The sequence below is a fragment of the Anopheles coluzzii genome, chromosome 2 (assembly GCF_943734685.1).
Source record: "Anopheles coluzzii chromosome 2, AcolN3, whole genome shotgun sequence".
Lineage (NCBI taxonomy): Eukaryota > Metazoa > Arthropoda > Insecta > Diptera > Culicidae > Anopheles > Anopheles coluzzii.
The window spans coordinates 17,226,718-17,244,115 of NC_064670.1; the positions used below are offsets into that span (position 1 = coordinate 17,226,718).

Sequence of the window (17,398 nt, forward strand, 5' to 3'; positions counted from 1 at the left end):
TCGGCGCTCTCGGAGCATCCGGATAACCCGTTCGGCGTTACGCTCTCTCGGCAGGGAAGGGGGGAAACCGCGAAGCGCAGCAACGGATCGCAGCACTGCGTCAAGTGGATTCACGCGCCAGCTAGTTTTCTTCCAGCAGCCTTCAGGTGTGCCTCGGCGGTCGTGGCTACAGTCGGCACTACGCCTGTACGTGATTTTTCGCCGTCGTTTCGACGTTTCGCAAACGAATCTCGTGCTCTCCACGCGGGAACGAACTTACCTTCGCCTTCCGCGGCTGATTCGCGTTCGGTTTGTGTGTTTGTTGTAGTTTTTTTTTTGTTCACTCTTCTCTCGCACCAGACGCTGTGTGAAAGTGATGCGTTTAGGAAAGTGACGGCGCAATCAAATATGTGCAAATTGGGCTCCCATGGTGTTGGCCCGTGCGTATCACGCAAACGAGCGCTGAAGAATGCATGCTAGTGTAGGGGAGTGAGTGTGTTGCGTGCTGTTCAGCGCAAAGTTCAGTTCAGATTTGGCTAACGTTTCGAAACTGTGTCGTTTGTGCAGAAGTGCGCCCTAGTGCTTTCATGATAGCGGATTGATCGCGGAAGCTTTCAAAAATTTAGCAGCAAACAGTGAAATCTCATTTTTTGCCACACATAGTGACGATATTGTGAACGGTGTGAACGTGTGAGCGTCTGCAGTGTCGTCCTGTTATTTGTCTTGTGTGTGTGCGCGTCTAAACCTAAATTTAACGATGATCATGTCAAGTTCCGGTGGTGACACGGGCAGCCGCGAGTGATCCATTTCTAGCTCCACGTTCGAAAAGTTACATACCGTGTACGTTCAGCGCATCCCCGGGATCGCAGCGGCATCACCATGGACTCCAAGACCGAGGTCCGCTCGAAACCGATCCTGAGTCCGACGCGCTCGCTGGACGAAGGCTTCGAGAGCGACCCGGACCGCATCTCGACCGACTCGGAACTAGCGACGGCGCAAACGACACCGGCCTTCGATGTGCTGCAGCGTACCGATCGCGATGGGGTGCAGCACACGCAGATCGCACGGCGAACCTCGCCCACCACCACGCAGGACTCGCAGGGCTCGGCCGGCTCGAAGGACAGTGGCCCAGAAAGTATCCTCTGCCTGGAGGGTGAAATCGAAAAGGAACTTCGCACCAAGCTCGAGAAAACGACCCTCGGCCGGCCGCCGACCGGACTGCCGAAGCCGAACACCGCCACCGGTGGACAGCAGATACGGTACCGGCGAATAAAGACGCGTGCGCCACCGCCCCCAATCGGTTCCTACTACTACCAGAAGCGTTCCGCATCGGTTGACAGTGTGAACCGGGCGGGCGGTGCCTCCGCCCACCACGGCCCCAGCAGCCTGTACAATCTTAGTCTCGATCCGGGCAGCACGGCGAACCTGCACCTCGATCTGGCGTCGGGCCCGGTTAGTGTAGGGCCGCCCGGCACCCAGACGGGGCACGACGTCCTGGCTGGGCGGTTCGTACGCGTCACCGTCGATCCGCGGCACCATCAGCCACCCGCCTCGCTGAACCAGTACCGGCTGGCATCGCTTTCGACGAACAACATCTACAAATATTGTCACGCACCGGCGCCAATGACCGGCCACTACCATCATCTGCACCAGCAACAGCAGCAACCCCTCCCGCATCATCCGCTGCATCCGCTGTCCCATCATCACCATCATCATCCCTTGCATCATCACCATCACCAGACGCAGCACCAGCAGCAGCTGCAGCAACACTCCGGCCTGCACCATGGGCACCACCATCTCAGCTACATACCGACCTCGGTTGCATCGGGCGGCGGCGCGGTCGGCAGCGGTGGCAGCAATCGCAACAATTTATACTCATTACCACCCCAGTACGGATTAGGCGCGGCCGGGATGGGTTCTGGGCTGAATCAGTCCACCGCTGCTGCTGCTGCTGCGGCGGCCTCCTCGATCGCACCGTCCTCGATCGCGCCGTCCCACCCGCAGCCGGGCGCAACCGGATCCGTCGCGATGTCGGGCGTCGGTCCTGCGGCCGGCTCGGCGGTCCGGAATTATCAACATTTCAATCATGTTCCAGTTTGCTGGACTCAATCGATACCCAGACAAACGCGAAGGTAAGCGCCCCGGCGGAAAGTTCCGCACAAAGTTCTCATACCGCTCTGGGTCCACGCTCGCACGACTGGGAGAGGGGAGGGGGGAGCGCACACATTGCGCCCCTAAGTCGCACACGCACTTGACATTGCCGGTTTCATTCCATTTCGTTTCGAGCACGGCATGCATGGGATGCATACAAACAAACTCGCTCGCGCGCTCGTTTGCGATCTGATTTCAGCAGCCACGTACGGAACTAGGGCTAGTCCGCCGCGAGTGTAGCCGATTCGGTTGCTTTTTAACCCTATTTTTAGTGCACTGTCGACCACACACACAAATTACACGCTAAAAAGTGGCCTCCGATGGCCGGAAAAGTTCCAACCTGTATGCCTGTGGCCTCTGCTTATGCTGTGCGCGTACACCACCTAACCCAAATTTCGTGAGCCGCCAGCTAAGTGAGCCGCGATAAAGCGCGTTGATAAAGCGCTGGCGTACAGTATCTAACATGTGAAACAGGAGCCGTTTGCTTGCAGCAAGGGATTTCTGTTTGTTTGCCGTGCCCCATCTCCCGGTGCAGTCGTGAGTGTGTGATTAGCACGGCGCACAAGGGCAAACTGCTTTCAATCTCTTTCACTTTATCGGACGAATCGAATTATAACCCCATTTTCAGTGCTTTTTTAATGATGTATAAGTGTCCTGAATTGACTCTAGACCTTACTGCACACACAACACACACACACACAAGCTGAACAATAAGGCTTGCATTATTGATATTCTTGGTAGTCTCTGTCCACTGAGTGCGCTACGTCAAACGGATGTTTCTCGGTCGCCTTAAATAGCATCTTCACAGAAAACAGCTAAACACTTATCGTTCACTTAGCAACTCGCCTTCATAAAACGAACGATCCGTTCTATTGTGTTCCTGTTCATAGCTGAACGCGGCAGCTCGATGTACCGTCCTGTTGTCACTTTTGGAGTGCGCGCAATTGTCAAGCGGTTGTCAATAGGCTCATCCTCCATGGTGGCAATTTTAAGCCAAATAGCGACCTAAGCCATAAAAATACCCATTATCTGTTCATTAGCCGTCATTCGCGCGACTTGCATTTCAACCCGGGGGAAGGTCGATAATTCACTCATCTTCGAATCCTATTGCTAGAAACCACACTACTCGTTCTAAGTCTCATCACACTGCTCTTAAGCAATCCACCAGGCTACATGAAGCGCTGCGAAAGCGATTGCTCCCTCGCATCGTTCTCTTTAGTTTTTTTTTTACCAAATGCTTATGGCACGTCGTTGGTCAATAAAACCGTAAATTATGTTCACAAACCGGCGTAACAGGCATGGTTTGCGTTTTTGCTATTGCCGCGCGCATGGCACTCTTTGCCTTTGATCTATGCAAACGTGACCACTTGTGCGCTGCCGTCCGCCATCGCTTAAACCGTCGTAGTGCGTCCGCAGAGCGTTGTACGCAAATCGATACGGTACGAAAGATTCCACGGTGACATCAAGCGACGAACCTGTCATCTGAAGTCCGTATATGCGGGAACCAACATTAGGCCATCGTGACTATTCCCTGAGTGCTTGCGTGCGTGTGTGCGTGCGTGTGTCTATTTGCTGATGACATTTTGGGAAGAGTCGTACGTTGCGATGCTTCTCATGTTTAGTGCTTTTGTTGTTGTTGTTGTTGTTTTGCTTTCGGTTTTGCTAATGAAAATGCCAATCGAAGTCTGTTGAAGTGGTAGCAAATATGTTGATTTGCTTTCTGTAAAGGTTAAACTATGAACCGTACCGTGCAGTGTAATTTGTATGTATTTGTGCTTGTTACACACTTTAATGTTTATATTATCTTACGGATAATGTACGGCACAGTAGATATTAGTAAACATTTTATTACACATTATGAAAAGATTTACCTCTTTTTTGTAGCTTTTGAAAAGCTGTATCATTTTTTAAAATTAAAAATAACTCTATCATAAAAAGTAAAGATGAACAACAATCGTTGAACTGGTTTTGTTCAAATTTCAACCATCAATCTTGTGAATAAATAATCATCCCATTCGAATTGCTTCTTTAAGTCTGTTAAGTCTGTTTAAGTTCCATTCTGAACATCCCACGCACGTAAAGCCCTTTGCTTGCCCTGAGCACACTCACACACGTATCTACCGGCTAGCACAAATTCCAACGAATTTTGGCGGCCACTTCCGATCGGGCGATTTGGTGTGAAAATCGCAGCCCCAAACGATATGCTGAAACGATTGACCACCAAGCGGACCACCCTGTAATGGTTGTGTTCCTGTGCTGCCATCGTTAATCTCACCCATCCCACACTCCTGCCCCTGTGAACGTTCTGTCAAGGGCAGCTTCTACCCGGTGTCGAGAGTCGGACCGATAATTGCCATCGTTCATCCCTTGCGGGCACACTCAATAATGTACGACAGGCAGCAACAAAGCGGCAGAAGAAACACCATCCCATCCAATCGGAAAACAATTCACTCCCCAATCGGATCGAAATCTCGCTCACGGAGGGGGGAGGGGGTAAACCGTACAGCAAGCGAGGAACCCTCCGCGAGCTTGCCCAGCGCTCAATGCACTCAGGGCAAGGCAGACGAATGTGCCCAAAAGCAAACAACTTTTACTTTCACGGCCCAAAGCATCCGATCCAATCGATCTCTTCAGGCCTTCTCTTTCCCTTTATGGAAGCGTTTTGCGCGCATAAACACACACAAACACGTATATACATACGATCGAAGAAACAGATGGGAGTGAAAACTGTGCAGCAACTCCAACATCACATCACATCAGTCATACGGTTCTGCAATGGCTCACTGACCAGCAACAACATGCTAATGGCTCTGGTGGGCTGCTCCCCCGTTCCCCCATCACCGCTCCATCTGCAGTGGGACAGGTGAAATGTTTGCTCAGCCGCCAGTCATGCTTGAATCAAAAGCCGACTTGCGATCACACCGATTCGCGCAGATCATTTCTTATAATGTACCGCGCTCGGTGAGGGTTAGTACTTTTGTTGTTTTGTTTTTGCTGCCGTTTCGTGCGCCCATCGGAGATAGTTGCTGCCCAATTGTTTAATTTACAACCATAACCTGAATTTCACCGGCTCGCACGCGTGTAGCTCACCAGCGGCAAAGGGATGGCTGCGAGTGGAAAAGAAGTGAGATCGGCCAAGGCGGTTAAAATGGCCAACACCCATCGTTCAGTCATCCAAAACATCGCCAGCCAGGGGAGCGATGGAGGGAGGTATAAAACACACATTTCCATTCCGAAAACAAAAAACTACAGACGCACCGTACCAAAACTCGATCAAGTGTACGAATTATTCGATTTTGCCTACGCACGCTACACTCTCTGGGTTAGCACGGCCGGGCGGGCCATTTTCGCTTTTCGCTCGTTTTTTTTTCATTTCCCTTTCAATCTCCCTACCGCTGCGCTCAAATTGCACCAAACACGAGACCGAGCGCAAAGAACAAGCGCAATCGAGTGATAATTAGACCGAGCAAACCGGAGTAAGGGGGGCTGGGTTGGATGTGGCCGGAACGATGACGAACCGAAAGATGCGCTTGGAAAAATTTACACACAATCGACACTGCCGGGCCGACACGCCGCCCGCTGCCGATGCTGCGCAAACCATCTTTGCGGCCAACCATCGGGCTCCAATCGGGCAAACTCCCCTTTGAAAAAAGACACCCCATTACAGACAGTTTTTCGAACAGCGATGGCACCGCTCGATTCGGGCGCGAAAATGTGCACGCGGGGAAATTTTGTATAAATTAATGAGGAAAAAAAGTGAAATTAGCCACCACCAACTGAACCATCCCACCTCCCTCGGCGGGCAGCGCCGACGGAAGTTGATTGCCGCCTTGCTTTCGATTTCGTTTAAGGGCAGGCAACCGAAAACAAGAAAATGAACACGCGGAAACTTCTGCACCGGTTTCCGCCAAAATCCAATTTCGTGGGGTGGGTTTTAAAAATAAGATTCCCATTTTATGCGCCCCATCACACGGCCACCATTACTGGGGCCGTAAAACATGGTAAAAATGACGATTTAACGCAGCTTTTCACCTTCAGCGTACGGAGGTGGAGTTTGTAGCTTGTTTGAAGCTGTGAAGATGCTGTGCTTTTATTTCAGATTGTTGTTGACCACTACTTCCGCCCAAACAAGAGTGCAATTAGAAAAACGTGATCATAAAACGCGGGTGCGCACAACACACCGGCCCCGCGCATTGAGCGCTTCATTTGCAGACACTAAATTCCGCATACACACCAAACAAACAAAAAAACATACACAACAGTTCACCCCCGGGCGGTAAAGTAAAAGTAAACCAACCTGATTCTGGGTGTAGCGTTTGATCCTTCCGCGATACGGCTTGGCCACTTACGGCACGCCGGGGTGGTCGCAGACACAATCGCTTCCCCCCGCGCATGCATGCCGCTGGCTGATTTCCGGTCTTGGCGCAGCGCGCGCGGCAGGGAGAGCCCGATGTGCATTGAGCAGTTTCCTCTTTCCGCGCTTATTAACCGGTTGGATAAGACATTCGGCCGCGCGTCAGCCGCCGTCATGTAAGTCACGACGGCATATGCATACGCGCCGCTCACCAGCCGGAGTCGGGGTGTCTTTGGCAATCGTTTGTCAGAGTGCAGTAATGCACAACAAACGACCAGTACAATATCGGTTTCCTCAGGGGACAAGGGGGAAGAGCAACCGGTATGCAAACGTGCTTCCTCAACCAGCATTACCGGCTGGTACGTCAAATAATTGCACTGTTTAGGCTATTGGCAAGCCTCAGCTACTACAGGGAGACCAAGACGGCGCGGAAGAAGGAGATCGCAAACAGGTTGAAGCTTCACTGCCTTCACCCATCCTTGCAGCGAGTCAAATATTCGTCCCGAAAACATGGTATAATAAATGTGTTTAAAGCAAAAACATAACCAAACCAGCTGAACCAAAAAAACATATCCCCAAGTCCCAAAGGAAACCTGAAAGTAAAAGTTTCTCAACGTGCCACAACCACCACCATCACGGCATGCAGCACACACACACTGGGTCTTTGAGACTGCACGCCGTAAAGATGTAGATGTGTGGATTTTCCATCAAACTTGCAACACGCAAGAAAAGTGTTACAATCGTGAGTGGAAATGATCATTTTTCTCTGGAGCTTTCTTCAAATTTGCGCTACCGTCCGGGCAGGAATAGAACTGTCTTCCCTGTTGCATAACGTCCCGTTCGTGCGCGTTACCACTGCACTACGGTCGACGGCCCAACACCACCATCGGTGGCTGCTGGGTGGATAGGATTCCGGTTTTTGTTTTTTTTTTATGCTGTGGTGCGCCAGCGCGAGGAAGTAAGGAATTTTTGGACTCGCGCAAGCAGGTTTCGTGCAGCGAAAGTGTGTGGAGCCGAAGGTTTTGGACGGACGGTTTTAGGATGTTTTTGTTTGCGAGCTGAAATCGGAAGCAACTTTTGCCCCCAAAACCGGTTCACGGCCGCTCCACCGGTAACGGTTTGTTGCATTATGGGAACACCGGCCGATTTGGGAAGATCGCACTTGGCAGTGTTGGCCAAAACGATAGCGAAAATGATACCGCTTCGCGTTGGTTGCGCTGTGGCTTTTGCTACCATGCACCGTTGACATTTAAATCACTGCACTGTAAATGTTAATTTTCCCTAATTCTATTAGCGCTTTCGTTACCAACGCCATCGTTACCCATCGTTAGCCGTCGACCGCAACATAATTATTATTTGCATTTCGTTCTAATCTAACCGATCTAACCCTGCGATGGTTATCGTGCCTAATTGTTGTTTGCTGCTGCCCGGACGACACAACACGCAATGACTTCAGCCATGTAAATGATTCGTGTTACGTGTCCACCCCTGTCCGCTAGCACACTGAACGACAATAAAACCATATAAAAAAGCCCCGTTGCATTTCACGTAATTAAACATGGACCGACCGACCTCTGCCACCTTCCGTCGGTTCCCACGGGCCGCTCGGGTCGGTGTGGACTGGTGAGTCGCACCGTTCCGTTAATTATAATCTTATTCCGAACGCAACGAGAGGAAAGCATAGAGGAAAGGAGGGTGGGGGGAGATTTTTCACCCGGGCTTTACATAAACTCGCAAAACCTATACGAAAATTACGCATCATTACGCTTTAGCTGCAGATAAAGTGATATCGTACCGGCTAATTAATTGCCTGCGTTTGGGTGAACAAGGGGAGTGTGTGTGTGTACGTCATTTGGAATTCTTTCACCCGATGGTCGATTTCTTGCAATGCAAGGGAGCAAAACAGAAACGAAAGCCAACAACAAAACTGCCGAGGGCAAACCGAGGATGAGCGGGAGGATGAGTTTTTCTTTTGGGAATGGGCACTTCTCGCTGACTCTTCGAACCCGCTGGTTCGAGCAGTGGTGATGATCATCCTTCTTCCTCACCGTGATGCACTTTCAGAATCGTGCGCCCATTCGCCCATTCTAGACACGCGATCTTAGCTATTTTAATTAGCATTCCATTCACCATTCTCTCCCACCAAGCGTCGGGGGTCCTGGTGTCATCTAGTGTGCGCGTTCGGAATCGTTCGACCGTAGCATTCAATGAAACAATTTTATTGGCTGCCCTCGTGCGCTCTGCTGCTCTCTCTCTCTCTCTCTCTCGCTCTCTCTGTATGTCTCTGTGTGCGTTTTTCAGTGCCCTTGCACTTTAAATGGTCCCTGCTCTGTGGGACAACAGCTTAAGAGCGGCTAATCTTTGCCACTTCTACAGCTTCAAGTAACTGCGGCTTGGGAAGGAAAGAAGTAGGCCAGCGCAAACCGATTTTGTTTGGTTTTTTTCGTCGTTGTCAGTTTCATGTTGTATGTATTGTAAAGTTTGGGACAATTATAATTTTTACGTACGATATTGAATTGAAACATTCAAACAAACAAGAGAACCAGCTCAAGTCCGATACCATGGGCCATTGACCATTGAAAATTGTTAACTTAGACTAATACGAATGTGTGAGGTCGTTTGTCGAGAATCATGCTGGGTACAAAAGAACTAGAAGTATCCGTTCTTAGATTTGCCTAAAAATACAAAAAACCAAATGCAATCACAATACTCAACAATGCTTGTTTTAGCTCATTTTTGTATAAGTGAAAAGGCTGAAAGTACAAACAGATCGCGCAGCGACTGCCGCGACATTGTTTAAATTGCCAGTCATGTGCTTCAGCGCCTTCATCGCCCTCCTGGCCCGCATCAAGTGCTGTGCAAATCCGGTGCAGCACTACATTAAATGCATAACCAGCCAGCCACAGTTACGACGCGACCCTTATCCTACTTACTATTGATGATGTAAACGCTCTCAGCGTGCACCCTCCAGCACCGGCAACACTTGTTGGCACTTTCTTACACACCCACAAACGCACACACACACACACACACATACGAGCACATCTACAGGAACAGCGTAAAAGTATAAAAGGCTTGATTCAATCTGCCTACTAATGGTTCGCCCTGTTCCGCATTGTTTATCGAATCCGAACCATCGGGGCCTGCTCGCGAACGCATCACCCCAAACATAAGGGCGGTTTCGTTACAATTTGCGATCGCGTTTTACCCACCACCTGTCTGCGCGGACTCACTTCCCCTTTTTTGTTGTGGCTTTCCGTTGCACTGTTTTGTTTTGGGCCGCATTCAGTCGTCTGTGGGTTGTGGTTTTTTTGTTGCCTTCCGGGAGAGTTTTTCCTACAACGAAAATGTTAATTAGTATCGCGATCATCTTTCAGCTCGGGTCGGGCTCATGCAATCTTGCCGTCGTCTTAATCTCGCAAATTCGGTTCCCCGGCTAGGGGTTTTTGCAAGCTCTGCAAAAGTGTCCCTTCCGATTCAGAGGAAACATAAAAGCCACCCGGCATGGGAGAAAGGCACCGGGGCAACAATTACCCAAAAGCAAACGATCGGACGTACTCTGCGGCAGCGTTCAAGCAGCTTTGAGGACAATGTTTTGAGATGATCCAATTTTGAGGCTAACCCATCTTATCCGGGTACACTACATCGCATCTCGATGCTGTGGGGATGCAACGGGGATGCGTGCTGCTTGTTGAGGGTAGAGATCGGTTAGCGCCGGCAGTTTTGTGGACAATGTTTTGAGATGATCCAATTTTGAGGCTAACCCATCTTATCCGGGTACACTACATCGCATCTCGATGCTGTGGGGATGCAACGGGGATGCGTGCTGCTTGTTGAGGGTAGAGATCGGTTAGCGCCGACATGGATACACGGAACGATGAAACCTTTCATCAAAACCACTCTCCAACCACGGCGAAACATATCCGCGCCAAATGGACATTCACCACGACCACCACCATCACCAAACCGGCCGATTACAGAACAGGAAAGGTGACGAAGATGATTATTTTGCACTCTTCCCGTACCCATCGCCCGGACGATGCTTTTGGATGATGTAACGAAGAGAAAGGCGACCGTATTAACTGGATGCACGAAACGATATACACATACCCACCGCACGAACAACAACATCAACAAAAAACGAAATGTCGTGGCTTTCGCTTGTTTTATGCTTTTATAACAGCGTGCAATCATAATTTGTGCATGCTGCTTCTTCCTCGTTTATTGCGCTAATAATGTGCTCTTCTGATGGTGGTGGTGGAGGTGTGTGTTTATGTGTTTGTGCGGATTGGACCTTCTTCAATTCACAGCAATTCTTGACGGGGCGTCAGTGTGCTCCGGTGCGTATGCTCCAGTTGAAACTGTGCGCGTTAAATATTCTTACGCGTTGGCGAAAGAGATGGTTGGCTCAGTTGGATGATTTTGGCACGTTTTGTGACCACGATGTGTGTATGCATCGAGCGCTGCTATTGTGGGCTTCGAAGCGTAACCTAGCCGAGTGTTGAATTGTAGTCGAAATTTACACCTCAGCGTGGGGCTGTTTCTTTGCAGCTCTGTATCGAAACAAACTACTCCCTCGAGGTGTCATAAATACTGGCGTGATCGTCAGAGTGTGGTACATTGAATGGGAAATAAGTAATCAAGTTGAACAATTGGTTGAAATTAGCATTATTTAATTTTATCTTGTTCAATATAAAAAAACATGCAGATCTTTAGGAAATAATTAAAGGCTGAAGATGTGTATGATATTCCTTGCTTATTAAGGGGATTCCACTCAGCTTATGTGTTATTTTCTCTCATAATTCTTTGAATATAAACTTCCTTACATCAAACATTGCAAAATTTACGATACGATCACTTTTATCTGCAAGGAAGAATTCCCGTTTAGAATTCCCGTTACGTACTCGTAATGCAATATTTAAAAGCTACTCTACTGTTAGAAACCCCCAATTATTTGGTTCCGGGGCGATCTTCAAATTCCGCTCATCAAATTGTTCCAAATGTCCACTCTGTCTGACCATACACCGACACCGGTGGTGAGATAATCGCCCGTTTAATCAGCGGAAGAGCAATCGTCCAACCAAAAAGGCCAACTGAACCACCCCAACCCCGAACGTCTGCTCGCGTGTGCCATCCATCTTCCTCCTGCAGCCGCTGCCGACACTATGTCGAACCCGAAACAACATACTCTACCAATTACCTTTAAGATGTCTCCCGAATCTATGCTTCATCTCTCGTGTACCGGGCTCGTTAAAACACCGCTAGAATTCAACCGTACACTTTGCCCCGTCCCGCAAGACTGTTGCCAACTGCTACTACCCGCCCGTGTGGCGGGCGGAAGCAAGATGAGCCTATCCGCGCGGGCGCCTTGGCAGCGTGGCGTGAGAAACCATGATCCTGTGCTGCATCTCGCGCTCGCTCGCACACGGCAACCCCGGCGACGACGACAACGACGACGAAAATGGGCATTGCTGTCCGCCAAAGCTGCCGGCAATGGGCCAATGAGCTGACGTCCCCGGCACGGTGCGGGTATGCCCACGAGCCGGGTATACCGAAACATACAGCATACAACAATGTTGCGTCGCTTAAGTGAGATGTCCAAATGAGCAATTATCGGGCAAACGGTTTTCTATTGACCCAGTCCCATCGAGGATCTCGGGGACGTAGAACAAACACGAACCTGCGGGGCGGCGCGGATCCGAGAATGATCTGCCCCGGCCTGGCTCGCTGAGCTTTTGCCGGCTCCGCTATACCTTTTCCCCCACTCTAGTGGCAGCTACAATTGGGCCACAGCTGATGAGACACGCCATACCGGTGCACCGCACGAAGTCATCAAGTGGTACCGAAACCGTTCCGTGCACGCTAACGGAACAGGAATGCACTCGAGAGGATCCGGCGGATTGGGACTGGGAAGCAAGAGTAAGGAGAACCCATTTCGTTGAGGCAACATTTGCCATGCGCTGTGATCTTGCATACCGTTTCGAGGCAGAGCTGCAGCATCGTATCGGAAACCGTATCGAATCGAACCGATTTGAACCGAGAATCTGCCTAGCGTCCTCGATGACGATGACACCGAGAAGTGGCGGATAACGAACACAAAATGGGATCACTTATCCCGATGGTAAAACAGGCTGCAAACAGGCAAACGATACAATCTGGGCCATCACCATTGGCGTAACAGAAGGTACCAACTATCTGCTAGCGTTACCAGATAGCTGGCGTTGAAAGTGGCTGACCGTACCGACTACCGCAACCACGGGACAATCCCGACCATAGGCATAATAATCATAATGTTAAAAGGGGGGGTAGCGAATCCCGCTGTTCATTATATTCGTCAACGATCGGAAGCAGTCAGCGGAGCGGGGCTGCGAGGATAAAATTTAATTACAAGCGGTTACGGAATCACGACAATTTATTTCCCACTCGTGCGACATGCGGCACCCATGCCGATATGCATGTGAAGAAAGTGTAGAACATGCTGGGTTTTTTTTTCGCTAGCAAGCGGACAACAAAGCTGGGCGAGAGGCCCACCCCATGGAGGTGGTAGTATATGGGCAATAAATTTATTCTAGATACCGTTAGCTTTTACCGTGCGCCAATGTGCTACCGAGGCTCGGTTATATCCCCGGAGGTCACATGACCGTGGGGTATGGCACTAATTTGCCTGTGGCATGCCTAAAAGATTGGACGATCGGTACTCTGTACAGTCACGCCACCACATTGGGGTTGTTTTTGCTTCTAAAATACAAATTGATTACCTGCACACATTTCGGATACAATATCTAATCATTGAATCTTAAAAAAGAGGATCTCCAGAAGTAAAATTGAAGCGCTCTGCACTGAAATTCGATGTTCGGGGCCATTGAGTATACCATAAAAGGTACTGCTAATCATTTAAAAACGATCTTATCTTCACCTTGAAGGGATTTATGGTTTAAAAACAACCGCTTCGGTTGTTTTTAAAATAATAAAAAGTGGTCTCATTTATTTCATTTCACCTGCTCGCCAAACAAACATAACCTTCATTGTGCCGCTGGCGTTTACAGCACCAGCGAAAGCCCACCAAGTTGATGCTGTAAACCCAGCCCTCCTCTCATTAATCGGATTCTTAATATGTTCTTAACGTGGTGAGATACAGCTATCTAGACATCTAAGCCGTTCTTCTTCACACAAACACTAGAACAGAACTCACGACTCCCACTCGCCGCTTCTTCACTGTCAACCAACACACTCTGAAAAGCGATACAACCTCTCAGCTGCATATAAATCACTGTTCATTAAAATTATTCAATAATTTTATCATTCCATTTCGCTCGAACGTTCGGTGGCTGTGTTCGGCGGCTGGCGAATTAGAAAACGGCCAGTACCGTTCCATTTTGCTAACGACCCCGAACCCGTACAATGTTTGAAGCGCACGATGCCGGCGACAAAAGGGTGGTAAGATAATTATCCTAACATCGTGTCTTCTGCTCTCGGAAAGCGAACAGTGCCATTTCGCTTGGGCCGTGTGTGGGAGCAGCATTCACAAAATCAATACAATTTCCGCACATAAACTATCCCGCAGCTTGATTATACATTAGACGTTCTTGTGACATTGTCTTTAGTTCTATCATCAATATTTTCGTTCGTCGGCATGCTTCCTCCCAATCAATGAGCTGGCAAAAGTCCCGGTTTGCGTCGCTGAGTGGGCATATTTTTCATCTTCCCAAAACGTTCCAGGAAAGTGGTGTCCAGCTGGTACGGGGTTGTTTCTATGTTTGGTATGAAAATAATCATTCCATTTCGTAGCGGTTTTCATCTCCAAACGCAAAAACCTCTCGCGAACGAGCCAATTGAGCTTGGCCATAAATCAATTACAATGGTCGAGAGTCTAGACAATTGTCTCACTTTTTTGTGTGTTGCTAGAACTCACAATTCTATCCTTAATGAATACAAAAGAGGGAAGCGTATTCGCACTATCCGGATGCAGGAACGGCCCGAATCTATCGGGCAAGGGAAATGCTCATTAAGCTGGTTGACTCGGTTTTTGTAACATTATAAACCATTTCATCATTCCTCTGGCTTCATGTTAATGTTAGTAGTGTGAACCTTATATTAGGTTAGAAATTAATGCTTTGTTGTTCTGATTACTCTGCGTCTTTTCAATCGAATCTGAACGCAAGCTTGGAAGGAAGTCTTTCTTCCACTCCTCTCTGATGGTATTTAATGAACTTTAGACAGTTTGAAGGAGGGTGGGTGAGCTAACGACGAAAACAGTCATTCCCTTTCGACCGACCGACCAACCGACCGAACACACAGCAAATTACGTCGCAGTATCACACTCATTAGAATCTCATCCAGCAGAGACCATCGGCGGAACACCCATGATTCCCGTGATTCTGGAACGCGCCCGTAGTCGCTGAACCTGCTGCGAAGATGCTCACCAGCGACCGAGAGAGAGAGAAAGAGAGCGTAAAGAGAGAAGATAAAATAATCCACTGTGAAATTAATCTGATTTTCAGCCATTTTCGCTAAGACGCACGACCTCGCCCTCTCAAGGGCATCTCGTAAACACGGCGTCAGCGTACTCTGGTGCTGTGTGTGGTTCAACATATCTCGTGCTGATTTCCCTCCCGGACGGGGCATTTCCCCGTATGGAATGTGCGCGGGAAGGAGATGGTTACGGTGGTTCCTTTTGTACACGACAAAGAGACAAATATCATTCGAAGAAACCTTTCTTACGCACACGACGCTTAACACGCGGTTCTAAGCTGCGGTGTGCCTGTGCCCAAACTCTTGCCAGCGCTCAACGGACAGAGTCATCGAATCGACAGATTTGCCGGATCATTGAACCCGCGGTTTGACGTGTGGGATCTGTTGGCAGCGTTCAGAAGATCCGCGCGAGCGCCTGCGCTGGAAACACGATCCCATGGCGACGTCATTCCCGACGCCCCAAAGTAGCTCCGATGGCGTTCCGTCCACTCGAAAATCAATCCACCATGGCGAACACCCAACAAGTGGCCACCATCGTCCAAAAGCCCAAACACTCCCCTTCCGTACACGCTAAAAGGGTCTTAGCCTCCCGACTCGACTCCTCCAGCAGTTGCCTGAGCTGGCGATTTCGATCGACTGTTGTTCCGGTAGGTTTGGGGCTGGCGCGTCCCACGATATGCCATCGGAGTTCAGCGTAAACGGCCTGCCAGCAAAACAAACCCAAGGCCCCGAACACCAAACAAGCACACGGGCATGGTCAAACAAAAACACTTTCAATTTGCAACGCCATCGCCAATTGCTCGCTTCCTCATTCTTGGCGCCAGCGCTAGTTCAATATCCGGATCAGGCCGATGTTTTGCGAACGTTCACATTCACCTGGCACGTTGTGCGGTTGGGCACCTGGGCACTAACTGAAGGAAATGTACTTACTGGTCTGTTCGACTCCGTTCAAAGTCGACCGTTTTACGGTCAAATAGAGAAATCAATTACAAAGGCTACATGAAGGCAAATAGTTTTGACGTTTGCTAGGTTCCATCCGCATTTCTCTCTGCCGAAATGGGAACTGAAATGTATTGCAACGACTCCCACCCAGCACTGATCACTCAGCTCAGGTGTCGCAACCCAGTCTTCAACTTTTCGGACCGGTACAGCACGCACAGTTTGCAGCGTTTGCGCTGCGCCAATAATCATCATTCCATCCACGGCAGGCGGGCATTTAGTTGCGCAGACTACCGCGACCCCAAACCCAGGGCGCCCGTTTGCTTTGTAAACGTAATTAGATATGTTTTGATTTCCCATGCGCCAGCGGACGTATGATGCAACCTTGCGCCGCCACACACCGTTCACCCCGCCCATCGTGGACATCTTCGCTCACAGTGCTCAATGTGACCCTTCTCGATGCGTACGACAACATCCCTTTACAAGCGGCAGCTCCGAAAGATCCGATCACATACAGACAAATCCGGCTGTCGAGGTTTCGATCTGTTCCAGGGAGAGGAGTCGATGGAGAATGGCAGTTTTACGATGCCCACTTGGGGCAGCATACTTTCCCACGTGTGTTCAGAGGCGCAGACAAAACCTTCAGAGCCGTTTTGGCCGAATGTGTTGCAAAAGCCGGGTACAACATTAAGCTCAACGGCTGGTGCAGCCGGGCAAGGTTGCCAGGCTTTTGCATCGCCGGGTCCACCGGTGCTCCGATCATCAGCGCTCAACATTTTCTTAATTTTATTTTGGTTTACCGAAACTGCTTACCGAACATAAAACGAGCGACATGCAATCGATCTACGCTTTGGTGGATTTGCTGCTAACGTACGTGGTTAACGATTTGTTGCGCCTAAATGATGTAGCGAGCTTCCAAAACAACAGCCAAGACAGTAGCGGTTGGGATAATTTTTCACTCACTCTTGTCTCGTGTGTATGTCTATCTTTTTTTTTTTTGCTGTAACCGCTGTCACTTTTAATTAACTAATGCAATGCCTTTTTTTGTTCTTCTTCTTCCACTTTTACTTGCACGCTCTGCCCAACTCGTCCCATAAACAGGTAAGTGTTTCGTGCTATTTCAATGTCAAATTTACATCTCCAAAAAAAAATGTGACCTTCAATCTAATTGACCCTAGTTTAACTGTGCAATATGATAATGGATGATGATCATCCGGTTGAGCTTTTTTTTTTGCTACATCTATACATGATTGATGGCAGCGTTATTCGCATAGCTTTGTACAGGTTGCCCCAAGTTCACTCAAGTTCACTGAGATCACGTAGTGACCTTTCCCAAATAATGACCCTCCGAACCCTTCCAATTCCGAATACTGCGCAAACAGGCCAGTGGATTGACTTGTTAATCACTGTGTTTAATTAAAATAGCTTCACGTCTGGTACCCACTTTTACCCGCAAACGATCCAAGAACAACGCCGTGTTTAATGCCAACCAATGTTCACGCT

The 17,398-nt window shown here is 49.2% G+C and overlaps 1 protein-coding gene across 1 annotated transcript in view; it reads left to right on the forward strand.

The window, feature by feature from the left end:
• Window positions 1–17,398, forward strand: part of LOC120949684 (uncharacterized) — a 37,530-nt gene continuing 20,132 nt past the window's right edge. The window contains exon 1 of the mRNA XM_040367119.2: window positions 1–2,111. Within this exon, the coding sequence (XP_040223053.2) occupies window positions 859–2,111 (1,253 nt within the window). The 5' untranslated portion in view covers window positions 1–858. The remainder of the gene's footprint in view (window positions 2,112–17,398) is intronic.